The 19,618-nt window shown below is 42.2% G+C and overlaps 1 protein-coding gene across 3 annotated transcripts in view; it reads left to right on the top strand.

The window, feature by feature from the left end:
• The window catches only part of VMP1 (vacuole membrane protein 1), a 268,295-nt gene that overhangs the window by 144,913 nt on the left and 103,764 nt on the right, over positions 1–19,618 (top strand). For 2 of the 3 annotated variants that reach the window (XM_073572977.1, XM_073572978.1), the window contains 2 exons: positions 9,448–9,615; positions 13,128–13,259. In XM_073572977.1, the coding sequence (XP_073429078.1) occupies positions 9,448–9,615; positions 13,128–13,259 (300 nt within the window). Of the gene's footprint in view, positions 1–8,390; positions 9,058–9,447; positions 9,616–13,127; positions 13,260–19,618 lie in introns of those variants that run through there. The other variant, XM_073572979.1, reaches the window with a different exon arrangement.

Consider the following 19,618-nt stretch of genomic DNA (forward strand, 5'->3'; position numbering starts at 1 on the left):
CCCCTCAAAGTGGCTTCAAATGTGATGTGGTCCTAAAAATAAAATGGTGTTGTAAAAATGAGAAATCGCTGGTCAACTTTTAACCCTTACAACTTCCTAACAAAAACAATTTTGGTTCCAAAATTGTGCTGATGTAAAGTAAACATGTGGGAAATGTTAGATATCAAGTTTTTTGTGTGCCGTATCTCTGTGATTTAAGGGCATAAAAATTCAAAGTTGGAAAATTGCGAAATTTTCAAAATTTTCGCCAAATTTCCATTTTTCTCACAAATAAACGCAAGTTATTTGAATGAAATTTTACCACTAACATGAAGTACAATATGTCACGAGAAAACAGTGTCAGAATCACCGGGATCCATGGAAGCGTTCCAGAGTTATGACCTCATAAAGGTACAGTGGTCAGAATTGTAAAAATTGGCCCGGTCATGAACGTGCAAACCACCCTTGGGGGTGAAGGGGTTAATAGCCCCTTTTTGGCCAAAAAGAACTTGGTTCTCCTGGCTGAGGATGCTATCAATCACCGTTCCTTGGATCTGGATCTTGGATTACTGGATCTCCCAGACTTGCTATCTCAGGGATCGGTATCGCACCCTCGGGCAATGAACCTCTATTTAACAGCATGGAATTTAAAAGGACAGTGCTTAAAAGTAGGAAACCGGTCACGACAAAGGCTTATAGGAAAACCTGGAAAGAAATTCCTGTCCAGGTTGCTAAAATTCTCGAATTTTTACAGAAAAGCCTAGAACAAGGTCTAGCAGTCAGTACATTAAAAGTACAGGTAGCGGCTTTAGGCGCCCTATATAACCATGATGTGGCAGGTAACCCATGGATAGCATGATTCATTAAAGCTGCAGATAGGTCTAGGCCAATAATTAGTCAAAGATTACTATCGTGGGATCTGAGTATGGTGCTTACAGGTTCCCCTTTTGAACCTATTGAGTCAGCCCCTCTAAAAATATTATCATTAAAAAATATTCTACTAGTAGCACTAACATTGAGCCGTAGGGTGAGCGATATTTAAGCTCTATCTGCGGTACCACCATTCAAAAAAATTTTGGAGGATAGTCATCCTAAGGCCTGACCCAGCCTACTTTTACCTAAAGTAGTATCGCATTTCCATAGGTCCCAAGAAGTAGTCCTTCCTTCCGCCAAAATCCTAGGAATAGGGAAGAAGAGAGATTTCACACCCTAGATGTGAAAAGATGCCCAGGAAGGGACTCAAAGCGTCCAAGAGTACCCTGGCAAGGTGGATAAGGGATGCAATTGCCCTGGCCTATTCTTAAAGTGGGAATACCATCCCGGAAGGATTGAGAGCTCATTCCACAAGAGCAATGGCGACCTCATGGGCTGAGAGATCTGAGGTATCGATAGAACAGATCTGTAAGGCGGCCACCTGGTCATCACCTTCAACCTTTTTCAGGCACTATCGGTTAGATTTTCCTCTACGTCTGACTTGACCTTCGGGAGAAGGGTCCTTCAGGCTGTAGTCCCTCCCTAAACTACCAGTCTCTGTAATTCTCTCCGTGGTGCTGTCATGGGTGAGAGAGAAAAACGTAGTTACTTACCGATAATGGTGTTTCTTGGAACCCATGACATCACCCGCTTATTCCCCCCTATCATGTGTGCGGTGAGCACGTTTTACTGTTCGTAGAGTGTTTTCGTTTAGGCACGGTGTTCTTTGATAATAAGCAATATTATAATGATCTTTATTTCTGTTGTTTAACCTGGAGACCCTCTGATGCTTTGTAACCAACTGGGGGCGGAGGAGAGGTACCTCCCTTTTATCTGTAGGTTCCTGTTCCTGAAGGACGGATCCCCTCTCTCCGCGGTGCTGTCATGGGTTCCGAGAAAAACCATTGTCTGTAAGTAACTACGTTAATTCCCATTACTGAGACTGAAGATGAGCGTTGGTGCCTTTAAAGTTCTATGGAGAGCAGACGAGGAGTAGTGAGTGTCAAACAGGAGTTCTGCTGCAAGTTCTCTTGAAACTACAGTTACAGTTCACTATAGAATTTATTAATTGAAGACAGATTTTTTTTTTCCCATGAATTGAGAATATTGAAACTTAATTATGAGTTTATCAGGAGAAGGAAGCAGATTTTTCTGATAACATATATTACAAAGTCCCCTATTTTAAAGTGTTTCTCTTTAAAGACTATCTCTGATACTTTTGAATGGTCCGAAACTAATATTAATTTTCATACTAAATGTCTGACTATTTCTTTTTTTTATAAAACAGTTTTATTGAACACTTACTACTGTATTTATTTTAATACATTAGATTTTCTAATATGGTTTATTTAAAAAATCTCTACCCTTCCCTTGCTACTGTAACTGTCATGCTTTTTTTTTTTTATTTGTTTCCGTTTTGATGATTTGTTTGAGAATCCTCAGTGCATGCTGGGATACTCAAATGGGACATCATCAGTGAGCAGAGGCTGCAGTCACTGCTGCAGCCTTTTCTCCCACCTTGAAAAGAAGCTTCATCAGTGATGTCCATTTCAGGGGCTGGGCTAGTCCCTGCTGCATTGTGCATGCCTCGGTTATCAATTCTAACATATCCTCAGTACGAGATCCTTTCTTACTGTGCAATATTCTTTTCAGTGCACAGTGACAGTGCACTCCCACGCCGGCTCTAATTAGAATTTGAGTCCAAAACAGAGTGCACTGTCAAGATAATCCAGTGAGCCGACATCAGCCTTGCCCCCAAGAGTGATGTTTGTTTTGATACAGGTATTGCTGGACTTGTTTGGGGGCGACATCCTGCTGACAGATTTTCTTTAAATGTTTTGTGTAGGAAACAAATCTGTAATCTCTCACTACAGTGAAGTGATATTTTAGAAATATAAAAGATAACAATTAAACGCAAAACATACAATTAACTACAGTAGTTGACACAAATAAGTCATGTAACCTTTTAGAGAATCTCAGACAGACAAGAAGCACCTTCTGGGACTCCCCCAACTTTGCATTTGTTCGGTGTCGGTTCATTTTATCCTTCTGAGCTTAGCTCCACACCCTACTTTTCACATACTTCCCTTTGCCATTTGTTATCTTTCACAATCTCTTGACCCAACATTAATAGTAATGCAGCAATAGGATTTTTGCACTAGTATATCATGAAGAATATTTTTTTTTTTCAGTTTGCATGTATGGCTTTAGAAAGGTATCATTGAGTACATTTTACAGCAAACAAGAACCAAACGTCTTATGTTTTCCAATGAATAAAGCATTCATATATTATCTAGGTGTCAAGAAAGATTTAGAATTTGTATTTTGAATTACCATGAATGTAAGTTACTGGAAAATGGTCATTGTAAATTAATAACTGGTTGTGGTTTTTAAGCACTAATCCAGGGTGATGACACATGATGATGTGAGTCTAGTCTAGATAAACTTGTCCTTGGGGGATGTAGAGCAGTGACTAATTTTGAATGATGTTTGAACACTCAAAGACAGTATAATATATTTTTTATACCCCCTACTACACTTTTATTCTCTAAAGGTTTAAGCATCACAGTGTGTCTTAACTTATACACAGTATATCCACTATAACTGTTTATTGCTCCAGTTTTACAGGCCATTTGCTAGATAAATAAGAGGAAAAATTACCGTATATGTGTGTGTATATATATATATATATATATATATATATATATATATATATATATATACAGTGGGTACGTAAAGTATTCAGACCCCTTTACATTTTTCACTCTTTGGTTCATTGCAGACATTTGGTAAATTCAAAAAAGTTCATTTTTTTCCTCATTAATGTACACTCTGCACCCCATCTTGACTGAAAGAAGCAGAAATGTAGAAATTTTTGCAAATTTATTAGAAAAGAAATACTGAAATATCACATGGTCATAAGTATTCAGACACTTTGCGTAGACACTCATATTTAAGTCACATGCTGTCCATTTCCTTGTGTTTAACCCCTTCACGACCAATGACGCCACATAGGCGTCATGAAACCTGGTTCAAATCTGACCAGTGACGCCTATGTGGCGTCATGACTTCAAAGCCCCCCTGCGGGTCGGGTGACCGGGGTCACTGAAAGGTCACCCGACCCGCAGATACAGGGGGCTTTGTAATTCACCTCAGGGGGCGTGGCTTCGCCCCCACGTGGCTACGATCGCTCTGATTGGCTGTTAAAAGTGAAACAGCCAATCAGAGCTATAGTAATATTTCATCAATGAGAATTGATGAAATATTACAATCCAGCCATGTCCGACGCTGCTGTAGCATCGGACATGGCTGGAGACACCGATTCCACCCCCCCCACCGGCGATCGCCCCCCCGCAACTGAATGACAGCGGCGATCTGCCGCCGCTGTCATCATCTGCCCCCCTCCCATTCCCTCTGCTCCCCGCCAGCCTCCGATCCCCCCTCACCCCCCCGGTACCTCCTGAGTCCCCCCGACCCTCCCGGTGTCCCTCGGGTCCGGATGATGGGCGCCGCCATCTTTGAAAATGGCGGGCGCATGCGCAGTGCGCCCGCCCGAATCTGCCGGCTGCAGATTCCATTCTTTCATTTTGATCACTCTCACAGTGATCAAAATGAAAGAAAAAGTAAATAAACCCCCCGATTATCACCCCCATAGGTAGGCAGAACTAATAAAATAAAGAAAATATTTTTATTTTTATTTTTCCATTAGGGTTAGGGTTAGGGTTGAAAAGAGGGTTAGGGTTAGAGTTAGGGTTGAAAAGAGGGTTAGGGTTGAAAAGAGGGTTAGGGTTGAAAAAAGGGTTAGGGTTGAAAAGAGGGTTAGGGTTGGAAAGAGGGTTAGGGTTAGGATTGGAAAGAGGGTTAGGGTTGGAAAGAGGTTTAGGGTTGGAAAGAGGGTTAGGGTTGGAAAGAGGGTTAGGGTTGGAAGGGTTAGGGTTGGAATTAGGGTTAGGGTTGGAATTAGGGTTAGGGTTGGAATTAGGGTTAGGCTTGTGGTTAGGGTTATGGTTAGGGTTGGGATTAGGGTTCGGGGTCTGTTGGGGTTAGGGTTATGGTTAGGGTTGGAATTAGGGTTAGGGGTGTGTTGGGGTTAGGGCTGGAGTTAGAATTGAGGGGTTTCCACTGTTTAGGCACATCAGGGGGTCACCAAACGCGACATGGTGCAACCATTGATTCCAGCCAATTTTGCGTTCAAAAAGTTAAACGGTGCTTCCTCCCTTCCAAGCCCCGACGTGTGCCCAAACAGTGGTTTACCCCAACATATGGGGTATCAGCGTACTCAGGAAAAATTGCACAACAACTTTGGCGGTCTAATTTCTCCTGGTACCCTTGGGAAAATAAAAACTTGGGGGCTAAAAAAAACATTTTTGTGGAAAAAATTTTTTTTTTAATTTTCACGTCTCTGCGTTATAAACTTCTGTGAAGCACTTGGGGGTCCAAAGTGCTCACCAGGCATCTAGATAAGTTACTTGGGAGGTCTAGTTTCCAAAATGGGGTCACTTGTGGGGGGTTTCTATTGTTTAGGCACATCAGGGGCTCTGCAAACGTAATGACGACCGCAGACCATTCCATCAAAGTCTGCATTTCAAAACGCCACTACTTCCATTCCGAGCCCTTACGTGTGCCCAAACAATAGTTCCCCCCCCATATATGGGGCACCAGCGTACTCAGGACAAACTGTACAACAACTTTTGGGGTCCAATTTATCCTGCTACCCTTGTGAAAAAAAAAATTGCTGGCTAAAAATCATTTTTTTTGAGGAAAAAAAAAATATTTTTTATTTTCACGTCTCTGCGTTATAAACTTCTGTGAAGCACTTGGGGGTTCAAGGTGCTCACCACACATCTAGATAAGTTCCTTAGGGGGTCTAGTTTCCAAAATGGGGTCATTTGTGGGGGAGCTCCAATGTTTAGGCACACAGGGGCTTTCCAAACATGACATGGTGTCCGCTAACGATTGGAAGTAATTTGCATTTCAAAAAGTCAAATGGCGCTCCTTCCCTTCTGAGCCCTGCCGTGTGCCCAAACAGTGGTTCCCCCCCACATATGGGGTACCAGCGTACTCAGGACAAACTGGACAACAAGATTTGTGGTCCAATTTCTCCTGTTAGCCTTGTGAAAATTAAAAATAGTGTGCTAAAAATCATTTTTGAGGAAAAAAAATTATTTTTTATTTTCACTGCTCTGTGTTATAAACTTTTGTGAAGCACTTGGGGGTTCAAAGTGCTCCCTACACGTCTAGATAAGTTCCTTAGGGGGTCTAGTTTCCAAAATGGGGTCACTTGTGGGGGAGCTCCAATGTTTAGGTGCACATGGGCTCTCCAAATGCGACATGGTGTCCGATAACGATTGGAGCTAATTTTCCATTCAAAAAGTCAAATGGTGCTCCTTGCCTTCCGGGCCCTGCCGTGCGCCCAAACAGTGGTTTATGACCACATATGAGGTATCTGTGCACTCAGGAGAAATTGCTCAACAAATTTTAGGATCCATTTTATCCTGTTGCCCATGTGAAAATGAAAAAACTGAGGCTAAAAGAAAATTTTTGTGAAAAAAAAGTATTTTTTTTTTTTACAGATCAATTTGTGAAGTACCTGGGAGTTCAAAGTGATCACTATGCATCTAGATAAGTTCCTTGGGGGGTCTAGTTTCCAAAATGGGGTCACTTGTGGAGGAGCTCCAATGTTTATGCACACAGGGGCTCTCCAAACACGACATGGCAACCGCTAAATATTCCAGCATATTTTCCATTCAAAAAGTCAAATGGCGCTCCTTCCCTTCTGAGCCGTGCCGTGCGCCCAAACAGTGGTTTATGACCACATATGAGGTATCGTTGTACTCAGGAGAAATTGCCCAACAAAAGTTAGGATCCATTTTATCCTCTTTCCCATGTGAAAATGAAAAAATTGATGCTAAAAGAAAATTTTTGTTGGAGAAATTAAAATGTCCATTTTTTCTTTCCACATTGCTTTAGTTCCTGTGAAACACCTGAAGGGTTAATAATCTTATTGAATGTAGTTTTGAGTAGCTTGAGGGGTGCAGTTTTTAGAATGGTGTAACTTTTGGGTATTTTCTGCCATATAGACCCCTCAAAGTGACTTCAAATGTGAGGTGGTCCCTAAAAAAAATGGTTTTGTAAATTTTATTGTAAAAATGAGAAATCGCTGGTCAACTTTTAACCCTTATAACTTCCTAACAAAAAAATAATTTATTTCCAAAATTGTGCTGATGTAAAGTAGACATATGGGAAATGTTATTTATTAACTATTTTGTGTCACATAACTCTCTGGTTTAACAGAATAAAAATTCAAAATTTGAAAATTGTAAAATTTTCTAAATTTTCACCAAATTTCTGATTTTTTGACAAATAAACGCAAAAATTATCAACCTAAATTTACCACTAACATGAAGCCCAATATGTCACGAAAAAACAATCTCAGAATCGCTAGGATCCGTTGAAGCGTTCCTGAGTTATTACCTCATAAAGGGACACTGGTCAGAATTGCAAAAAATGGCCTGGTTATTAAGGTCAAAATAGGCTTGGTCATGAAGGGGTTAATTCACCCCTTTACCCCCAAGTGTGGTTTGCATGTTAATGACCTGGCCAATATTTCCAATTTTGATCATTGTCCCTTTATGAGGTAATAACTCCGTAACGCTTCCATGGATCTCAGTGATACTGACAAGGTTTTTTCTCGTGACGTATTGTACTTCATGATAGTGGTAAAATTTCTTCACTATGACTTGCGTTTATTAGTGAAAAAAATGAAAATTTGGCAAAAATTTTGAAAATTTCATAATTTTCCAACTTTGAATTTTCATGCCCTTAAAATAGAGAAATGTCACACAAAATTTTGCAATTTTCAAACGATTAATTTTTTTTACCCTTAAATCAGTCAGATCACAGAAAATAGTTAATAAATAATATTTCCCTCATGTCTACTTTACATCAGCACAAATTTGGAACCAAAATTTTGTTTTGTTAGGACGTTATAAGGGTTAAAAGTTGACCAGCAATCTCTCATTTTTACAACATCATTTTTTTTTTTAGGGATCACCTCACATTTTAAGTCACTTTGAGGGGTCTATATGATAGAAAATACCCAAAAATGACACCATTCTAAAAACTGCACCCCTGAAGATGTTCAAAACCACATTCAAGAAGTTTATTAATCCTTCAGGTGCTTCACAGGAATTTTTGGGATGTTTTAAAAAAATGAACATTTAATTTTTTTTCACCAAAAATTTACATCAAATCCAATTTGTTTGTTTTTTTTTTACCAAGGGTAGCAGGAGAAATTGGACCCCAAAACTTGTTGTACAATTTGTCCTGAGTACGCTGATACCCCATATGTGCAGGTAAACCACTGTTTGGGCGCATGGCAGAGCTTTGAAGGGAAGGAGCACCGTTTGACTTTTCAATGCATAATTGGCTGGAATTGAGATCAGACGCATATCGCATTTGGAGAGCCCCTGATGTGCCTAAACAGTGGAAATCCCCCAATTCTAACTCCAACCTTAACACCAACACACCCCTAACCCTCATCCCAACAGTAATCATAACACTAACCCCAAACCTAACCTTAATCCCAACCCTAACGTTAGCCTCAACCCTATCGGTAAATTTAGCCCCAACCCTAACTAACGGTGATAATTCTAAGCTGTATCTGTGGAGAAAACCAGACACTGCTTATCACCTGCCCAATACAATCCCAACAGTGAAACGTGGTTTTGGCAGTATAATGCTATGGGGGTGTTTTTCAGCTGCAGGGACAGGATGAGTGGCTGCAATTGAAGGAAACATGAATGTGGCCAAGTACAGAGATATCCTGGATGAAAACCTCTTCCAGAGTGCTCTGGACCTCAGACGTGGCCAAAGGTTCACCTTCCAACAAGACAGTGACCCTAAGCACACAGCTAAAGTAACAACTGAGTGGCTTCTGAACAACTCTGTGACCATTCTTGACTGGTCCAGCCAGAGCCCTGACCCAAACCCAATTGAGCATCTCTGGAGAGACCTGAAAATGGCTATCCACCAACATTCACAATCCAACCTGACGGAGCTGGAGAGGATCTGCAAGGAAGAATGGCAGAGGATCTCCAAATCCAGGTGTGAAAAACTTGTTGCGTCATTCTCAAGGAGACTCATGGCTGTACTAGCTCAAAAGGGTGCTTCTACTCGATACTGAGCAAAGGGTCTGAATACTTGTGACAATGTGATATTTCAGTTTTTCTTTTTTAATAAATTTGCAAAAATTTCTACATTTCCGGTTTTTTTTCAGTCAAGATGGGGTGTAGAGTGTACATTAATGAAAAAAATGAACTTTTTTGAATTTACCAAATGGCTGCAATGAAACAGAGTGAAAAATTTAAAGGGATCTGAATACTTTGCATGCCCACTGTGTATAATGTACGTCCCCCCCCCCCCATGGTATAGTACCTATAGCCATGTCTTTATAGACATGCTAATATACAGTATATATTTTTTATGTCTTTTCAGGGTCCTCACATAGCATCTGTGACACTTGCTGCTTATGAATGTAATTCTGTTAATTTTCCTGAACCTCCATATCCAGATGAAATAATATGTCCAGATGAAGAAACTGTAGATGGTGCTATTACCTTATGGACCATCATCTCCAAAGTTAGACTGGAAGCCTGCATGTGGGTCAGTACATAGAAAATATAACAATTTGAGTCAGTTTTAACAACACTGAGACTAAAACGAAGGATAGCATACCGTCCCTCATCTTTACCACTGGGACAAAGAGGAGCAAAATTACTGTCCTCTTCCTACCCACTTTGTGACATACTGTATCCTGAAGAATATTGATTTAGTGAAGTTTCTCAAACTCCAGTTCTCACGCCCCCCCCCCCCAAATCAATGGATTATGTCCCTGATTACCATTGACTTTGAGCTTGTTTTATTTTGTTTAGTTTTGTGTGTTTTGCACCTTTTTGTTTTTTGCACCCAACTCATTATTCAATTTGCTCCTTGCTTGAAGTATATTTTACATGTGCTCACTTGTTTTCTACTTTATGGACATAGCTTTACCCTAGTCCAACCCCTATGTATTTTTGATTACACCAGAATCTAGTTGCAGAAACAGTTGAAGCCAGGAAGAAATACTCTTTTATATATATATATATATATATATATATATATATATATACTGTGTATATATGTGTGTATATATATATATATATCTTTGTGCCAAATTTATGAATTGCATGCTCCATTTTGATGAATTTGGTGCCAAAAAATGGTAGCTAATAGAAGGAAAGAAAGAAAAGTGACTTAAAACCCCCTCTTCTCCACACACAAATGATGAATCTTGGGGTCAACGATTTCCTTAGCATTAGTGAGGAAACCCGGAACATTTTCTGATGCATTCCAACCTTTGTGCAATACAAGGAAATCCTGAATACTTGGTTGGTGCGAAGAGCGGAGTTTGGGAAACACTGATATAGTGCAACAAGAATATGGTCTAGATTCATCAAAGCTTTCAGGCCAGAATTCTGGCGTAAAAGCTTTGAAAAGTCACAAAATGTAGGCACAACTTGGGAGTTGTGCCACATTTTTGCGACTTTTGATGTACTCATGCCAGTTTCTCCCAGCTCTGCCAAAATGGGTTGAGCTGAGGGGGTGACGCCACATGTCGTCTAAGGCAAGGTTCAGATTTGCAGATGTCAGAGCTGCAGAGGGCTGTGTAATTCCTCCGTGAAGCTCCCCCCACTACCCAGGCCATGCCGATGTATGCGGATGTGTCCGCATGCGTCGTTTTGACGCTGCGGCGACCGCAACAAAATGCAACATGCTGCTTGTGATGTACCCAAAAATATTTCCAATTTGCGGTTTATTCTCAGCTCGTTTCACAGCTCTCAGATTCTTCTTCAGGAGACCACAAACATTGTAGTAAGGATCAGACTTAAATAGGACAGATATTCAAATATGAGCAAAACGAAAAACGCCGACGTGTATGATTCATCCCTTGTCCATTACCAATAAAGCTGAGTATGAAAAAAATGTTCAAAGGAAAAAAAATTGCGTTCTCTTGTAAAAACAAACATTTTGGTTTCGGGAGAAATGTAAGAGATTTTATATAAAATTTCTCTTAAAAAAAAAAAAAGTGTGTTTTTATTTATTTTTTTTCTACATTAAAATGCCCTCTTTTTCCTGTGAACACTTTTTTCAGACTCTGCTTTATTTTTGGCGCTTATACCATTTAGAGTTAGCTCACACTTGTATATACTGTATATACTCATGTATAAGCCGACCCCCCTAATTTTGTCACAAAAACTGGGAAAACTTATTGACTCGCGTGTAAGCCGAGGTTGCACAGTGAGTGGCCCCAGATAATGATGCACAGTGAGTGGCCCCAGATAATGCTGCACAGTGAGTGGCCCCAGATAATGCTGCACAGTGAGTGGCCCCAGTTATCTGCACAGTGAGTGCCCCCAGTTATGCTGCACAGTGTGTGGCCCCAGCTTTGCTGCACAGTGAGTGGCCCCAGTTATCTGCACAGTGAGTGGCCCCAGCTTTGCTGCACAGTGAGTGGCCCCAGATAATGCTGCACAGTGAGTGGCCCCAGTTATGCTGCACAGTGTGTGGCCCCAGTTATCTGCACAGTGTGAGGCCCCAGATAATGCTGCACAGTGTGAGGCCCCAGTTATCTGCACAGTGAGTGGCCTCAGTTATGCTGCACAGTGAGTGGCCCCAGTTATGCTGCACAGTGTGTGGCCCCAGCTTTGCTGCACAGTGAGTGGCCCCAGTTATGCTGCACAGTGTGTGGCCCCAGCTTTGCTGCACAGTGAGTGGCCCCAGTTATGCTGCACAGTGAGTGGCCCCAGCTTTGCTGCACAGTGTGTGGCCCCATCATATTGCTGCTGCTGACGCTGCCTCCGTTACCAAAAAAAACAAAAACTGTATACTCACCTCCATCGCTGCCCCCTGCTCATCAGCGTTGCCGGCTCTGCAGTGACTGTGCAGGCAGAGGGCACGATCGCGCCCTCTGACCTGAATGTCACTGCAGAGGACGCAAGACAGCAGAGGGCAGGGACAGGTGAATATGCCTCCCCCCTGTTCATACTCACCCGGTCCTGGCGCTTGTCTCTGCAGCGCAGCCCCTGCTTGTTCCATATTGTCGGCGCTGCTCTTCCTTCCTGCTTCAGCGGTCACGTGGTACCGCTCATTAAATATGCGCATATTTAATGAGCGGTTACACTTGACAGCTGAAGCAGGAAGGAAGAGCAGCGCTGACAACATGGAACAAGCAGGGGGGCTGCAGAGGGTGAGTATAATCTCTGACACCACCGCTCCCCCTCCCCCGCCGATCCCCCCGGTATATGACTCGTGTATAAGCCGGGGGGGGGGGACTTTCAGCCCAAAAAAATGGGCTGCAAACCTCGGCTTATACACGAGTATATACGGTAGATCGTATGAGTGCAAGCCACTAAAAAAAATTGAATTGCATTTGGACCAATGTTATTCAATGAGACCGTGCAGATCTGCTTATTTTTTCTCCGCTGTATTCGGCATGAGAAAAAAATCCCAGCATGCTACGATTCCACTCTGAAATCGGTTTGCTGCGAGAAAAAAATCGCATGCCACACAGACCAGCAGTATAGTATCTGATTTTTCGTATGCTTTACAGTTTTGTAACATAGGAAACTGTAAATGATCCTTTAAAACATTAATAGATGCTGAGAAAAAAAAAACGGATTGCGTACGACAAGTGCACTGATGACAAGTGACAGAAAACCGCCCAACCCATAAGTCCGTCTGAAAAAGAATCTGAGAACGGCGAAACGTATTGAGAATAAACTGCACTGTTACCTTCTACACGGCATATTGGAATTTTTTTTGTGGACACATCACCAGAAGCACAGGTTATCCACATCTCCGATTACCTCATTAACATTGACTCTAACGAATTTCAGATATAGGTGATGTACAGAGTATCACGTCAACAGTTTTCCTTAGGTCTTACCGGAAATGCTTTGAGTCTGTTATTGGGCTTCTATTTTCCCTATTTCGGAAGTATTACCAGACAGCATTTGTCTTGTGAAAATTTAATATAGGATATTATTTACATTTTTTCATTAATTTATTAATATTTACTTCCTTTCAATATTTAGAAAATGATTTGTTTGTATCTTCCGATATGTGTATTTCTACAGGGTGCTGGCACTGCCATTGGGGAACTGCCTCCATACTTCATGGCCCGAGCAGCTCGTCTGTCAGGAGCGGAACCTGATGATGAGGAGTATGAGGAATTTGAGGAGATGTTGGAACATGCCCAGACGGCACAGGTGGGAATGGCAATCCTTTATCTAAATCCCAACTCTGACATTGTTTCCTGCCTGAATGGGAGGACATTCCTAAAGAGTCCATGTGTTTACTCACTTACCATGATTGCGGTCTCGGTAAAGGGGTCTCTGTAAAGAGGAATGAGCTGCCTTTCCTTTAACCTTTAAGAAAACTTGTTACCAGGGCAAATGTGGATTGATTTTGCCTGTATTTTATTCCTGCTGCTTCTATGAGTATTGCATTTATTTATTTACTAGCTGAAGAGCCTGGCGCTGCCCGGGCAAAGTAACTAACTGTGGTTAGTCATAGCAAATTAGAATTATCCTCCATCCCATAGTCCCGTTCCCATATACCCATCATACATATCCACGATCCCATAAGCCCGTGCCCATATACCCATCATACATATCCTCCATCCCATAATCGAGTGCCCATATACCCATCACACATCCTCCATCCCATAGTGCCATGCCCATATACCCATCACACATCCTCCATCACATAGTCCCGTGCCCATATACCCATCATGCATATTCACCATCCCATAGTCCCATGCCCATATACCCATCATACATATCCTCCATCCCATAGTCGAGTGCCCATATACCCATCACACATCCTCCATCCCATAGTGCCATGCCCATATACCCATCACACATCCTCCATCCCATAGGCCCGTGCCCATATACCCATCATACATATCCACAATCCCATAGGCCCGTGCCCATATACCCATCATACATATCCTCCATCCCATAGTCGAGTGCCCATATACCCATCACACATCCTCCATCCCATATTGCCATGCCCATATACCCATCACACATCCTCCATCCCATAGTCCCATGCCCATATACCCATCATGCATATTCACCATCCCATAGTCCCAGGCCCATATACCCATCATACATATTTGCCATCCCATAGTCCAGTGCCCATATACTCATCACACATCCTCCATCCCATAGTCCCGTGACCATGTCAGGGTAAACTGATTAAATTTGCTGATGACACAAAGCTAGGAGGGATAGCTAATACTAGAGAAGAGAGAGAGAGGATTCAAAAAGATATAAATAAACTGGAAAAGTGGGCAGCAACTAACAGAATGGTTTTTAACAGGGAGAAATGCAAAGTACTACATCTGGGCAATAAAAATGAAAAAAGCATATACAGAATGGGAGGAATAGGGCTAAGTGACAGCACATGTGAAAAAGACTTGGGTATACTAATAGATCACAGACTGAATATGAGTCAACAGTGTGATGCAGCAGCAAAAAAGGCAAATGCAATTCTAGGATGTATTAACAGAAGCATACAGTCTAGATCACGTGAAGTCATTATTTCCCTCTACTCCTCTTTGGTCAGACCTCATCTGGAATATTGTGTCCAGTTTTGGACACCACATTTTAAAAAAAGACATCAACAATCTGGAGCAAGTTCAGAAAAGAGCGACCAGAATGGTGACCGGTCTGCAAACCCTGTCTTATGAGGAAAGGTTGCAGGATTTGGGAATGTTTAGTTTGCAAAAGAGAAGACTGAGAGGAGAATTAATAGCTGTCTACAAATATCTAAAGGGCTGTCACATTGTAGAAGGATCAACTTTATTCTCATTTGCACAAGGAAAGACTAGAAGCAATGGGATGAAACTGAATGGGAGGAGACACAAATTAGATGTTAGAAAAAACTTTTTGACAGTTAGAGTGATCAATGAGTGGAACAGGCTGCCACGAGAAGTGGTGAGTTCTCCTTCAATGGAAGTCTTCAAACAGAGGCTGGACAGACATCTGACTGGGATGATTTAGCGAATCCTGCTTTGAGCAGGGGGCTGGACCAGATGGCCCAGGAGGTCCCTTCCAACTCTACGATTCTATGATTCTATATACCCATTATGACATCATCATCACCATGGCAACCGTTATGACATAACCGTCACCATTGCAACCTATGATGAATCAGCGTCGCCATGGCAACAATTGTGACATCATAAGGGTGGGGCTTGATGCACACACACTTTTTCCCCATTATGTAGATAGGGGAAAAATTGTTTGGTGAATTGGAACGCGCGGAGTTAAAATTTCACCTCACAACATAGCCTAGGACACTCTCGGGGTCCAGACGTGTGACTGTGCCAAATTTTGTGGCTGTAGCTGCGACGGTGCGGATGCCAATCCCGGACATACACACACATACATACATACATACATACACACACTTGAGCTTTATATATTAGATTTATTTTACTCCGCCAAGGGGTTCCATAGATAGGCATTTTTATTTAGTGGTAATTTTTATGGTTTTTACAGGTGGCTGTTGGTCACAGTAATAATGCACAGCAGCCTAAAGACAAGACGTTAGAGGATCCAGTGAGCTGTACTCATTGATGATGGCCATAAAAATTAGCACTAAATAAAGCAAGGCCCATATCTCCAGAACTGTATTGTGCACAAAAAAAATAGTGGAATATTCAGGGCAGCAGCCATCCATCTTTAACTGATTTATCCAGAGAAATCCTGTACAGAAAAAAAATAACTAATCACTCTTTAGTCACCGAGCTGGCTTCTGGGAAATTGGCCGCTGGAGCCCGCACATGTTCAGATTCAGATCTTGTCTCCCGAGATCTCGGGACGAGATCTGAATCTGAGCATGCGCCGCCCCAGCGGCCATTTTCCCGAAGGCCCACCACACTGCAGCACTGGAGCTGCCGCGGGGCCTCCGGGCTTTTGGGAATTGCCGGCGGAGCCCCAACGCTGGACAAAGAGCCGCCACCGCCCCCCCAGCTGCACAAAGAGGAGCCGATGACAACCCCCAGCACAGAGCCACCACACTGCTGAAAGAGGAGCCGCCGCCACCCCCCAGCACGGAGACCCACAGATAGCACCGCTGCCACCAATGAGGTAAAAGGGGGATAACTCCACTTATATCTTCCCTGTGGGACGCCTCCTCCCTTCGTCATCAGGACCACTCCCCCACCATATGCAGATTGGTCTGCACCCGGCGTATAAGATGACATACGGCGTATAAGAAGACCCCCCGACTTTCAAGAAGGTTTTATATTTTAACTGGAAAAGTTGGGGGGTCGTCTTATACGCCGGAAAGTACGGTAAGATCAAATCACCTCCCTTTTGCCCCATTCAAAGTAAAACAGTAAAAAACACGTTTGTTATCGCTGCATTCAGAAAAGTCTGATCTATCCAAATATGAATTAAATTAATCTGATCGGTAAACGGCGTAATGAGGAAAAAATTGAAACGCCAGAATTACGTTTTTCTAGTCGCCACAACATTGCAATAAAATGCAATAACAGGTGATAAAAACATTGTATCTACCCCAAAATGTTATCAATTAAAACGGCAGGTTGACATGCAAAAAATAAGCCCTCACCCAGACCCAAATCCCGAAAAGTGGAGATGCTACGGGTCTCGGAAAACGGCGCCGTTTTTTTTTCCTACAAATTTGGGATTTTTTTTTCACAACTTAAATAAAAAAGCACCTATACATGTTTTTATATCTGCAAACTCAAAAAGACCTGGAGAATCGCAATGGCAGGTCAGTTTTAGCAATTAGTGAACATAGTAACAAAAAAGAAATAAAATGTGGAATTGCACTTTTTTATTTTTGCAATTTCACTGTACTTTTTTTTTTTTTTTTCATTTTCCAGTACACTATTTCGTTAAATCAGTGGTGTGGGTTAAAAATTACAACTCGTCCCACAATAAAACAAGCCCTCACATGGCCATATTGATGGAAAAAATAAAGTAATGGCTCTGGGAAGAAGGGGAGCAAAAAACTAAAATCTCAAGGTCGTTAAGGGGTTACAGAGTATAATTTGGGTCAGTGTGATTACAGAAAAGCCAGGGATATATAGCATTTTTTACATATTACTATTTTTACATGCTAAAGATGCTCTTTTACAAAAATGTATTGTATGTTTATTATATCGCCATGTCCTGAAAGCTGTGTTTTATTTTTCTGCCGAAATAACTTTGTAGGGGCTTGTTTTGTTTTTTGCAGGACAAGGAGTTGTTTTTGGTCGCTTTTTGTATCGTTATTTTTGGATGGCAGAGTGATCAAAAAACAGCAATTTATGAATTTTAAATGAAAAGTTATAGTAACTTTTTTTCCTTTGGGTCAATACGACTACAGTGATTCCACATTTACAAAGGTTTTGCTACTTTTTTGCACTTACGGTAAATCTATTTTTAACATAAAATAATTGCTTTGTCATTTTCATATTCAAGTAACTTGAACTTATTTTTCACAAACAGAACCATACGAGAGCTTGTTTTCATTTCTACAATCTTTTTATGCATGACTTATTGATCACTTTTTATTACATTTTTTTTTTTTGTAAGTATGATGCTTCTTTATATACTGTTTTCAAAGTACTGATTAAATAATGGAATATTTTTTATAAATCCAGTAGTTTTTTTTGTTTTTCTTTAACTCTCGTTTTTGCATAAAACAACCTCTTTAGTTGCAAAATATTTTTACATTACTTTTTTGTGCTCCGCATTGCATTTTCTTTTTATGTTTACATATTTTATTCATTTTTTTTTTTCAGGTTGTTTTTTCCCCCCTTTTTATTATACTTAAACCCCAGTACAGGGCCTTAACTTTCAGTTGTCTGATTTCTGGTCTAGTACTCTGCAACACTCATGTAGGATACAATAGTTCTATCTATATCAAGTCCCCATGTATGGAAATGGCTCAGGGCTGATGTGGCGTGTAACAGCAGCGACCAGAGCTTACTCCAGTCGCTGCTGTCTAACTGTTTTAAATTCCAATGTCAGTCACTGAGAGTAGTATTTAAACGGCATGATAGCTAATATGAATATTCACTAGCTCCCATCGTTTCCCCCTCCCCCACAACATGATCGCAAAAGTGCTGATGGGAAAGCTCCCTTGGCTCCATCTCAATACACCTATGAAGACCAGCCTGTAATTTTGACTATGTTCAATACACTAGAATTTCAGTACTTGGAACAAGCAATCAGAAGTTTGCACGTTCAAGTCCCCTAAGGGGACTAAAAAAATAAAGTAAAAATAAAAAGTTTTAAACACATATGCATATTTTATTTTTTAGTATATACAAATACCGTATATACTCGAGTATAAGCCGACCCCCCTAATTTTGCCACAAAAAACTGGGAAAACTTAATGACTCGTGTATAAGCCGAGGGTGCACAGTGAGTGGCCCCAGATAATGCTGCACAGTGAGTGGCCCCAGTTATGATGCACAGTGAGTGGCCCCAGTTATGCTGCACAGTGAGTGGCCCCAGTTATGCTGCACAGTGAGTGGCCCCAGTTATGCTGCACAGTGAGTGGCCCCAGTTATCATGCACAGTGAGTGGCCCCAGTTATCATGCACAGTGAGTGGCCCCAGTTATCATGCACAGTGAGTGGCCCCAGTTATCATGCACAGTGAGTGGCCCCAGTTATCATGCACAGTGAGTGGCCCCAGTTATCATGCACAGTGAGTGGCCCCAGTTATCATGCACAGTGAGTGGCCCCAGTTATCATGCACAGTGAGTGGTCCCAGTTATCATGCACAGTGAGTGGCCCCAGTTATCATGCACAGTGAGTGGCCCCAGTTATCATGCACAGTGAGTGGCCCCAGTTATCATGCACAGTGAGTGGCCCCAGTTATCATGCACAGTGAGTGGCCCCAGTTATGATGCACAGTGAGTGGCCCCAGTTATGATGCACAGTGAGTGGCCCCAGTTATGATGCACAGTGAGTGGCCCCAGTTATGATGCACAGTGAGTGGCCCCAGTTATGATGCACAGTGAGTGGCCCCAGTTATGATGCACAGTGAGTGGCCCCAGTTATCATGCACAATGAGTGGCCCCAGTTATGCTGCACAGTGAGTGGCCCCAGTTATGCACAGTGAGTGGCCCCATCATATTGCTGCTGCTGCCGCTGCCTCCCTTAAAAACAAAACAAAAAAAAAAAAAACCTGTATACTCACCTCCGTCGCTGCCCCCTGCTCATCAGCGTTGCGCTCTGCAGTGACTGTGCAGGCAGAGAGCGCGATAGCGCTCTCTGACCTCAATGTCACTGCAGAGGACGCAAGACAGCAGAGAGCAGGGACAGGTGAATATGCCTCCCAACCCCCCCTTCATACTCACCGGGTCCTGGCGCTTGTCTCTGCAGCTCCCCAGCTTGTTCCACGTTGTCGGCGCTGCTCTCTTCCTGGTTCAGCAGTCACGTGGTACCCGCTCATTAAATATGCGCATATTTAATGAGCGGGTACCATTTGACAGCTGAAGCAGGAAGAGAGCAGCGCCGACAACATGGAACAAGCAGGGGAGCTGCAGAGAAGGGTGAGTATGATCTGACACCCCCGCTCCCCCTCCCCCGC

This window comes from Dendrobates tinctorius, unplaced genomic scaffold, assembly GCF_039654945.1.
Source record: "Dendrobates tinctorius isolate UK_male_01 unplaced genomic scaffold, ASM3965494v1 ptg000007l, whole genome shotgun sequence".
Classification (NCBI taxonomy): domain Eukaryota; kingdom Metazoa; phylum Chordata; class Amphibia; order Anura; family Dendrobatidae; genus Dendrobates; species Dendrobates tinctorius.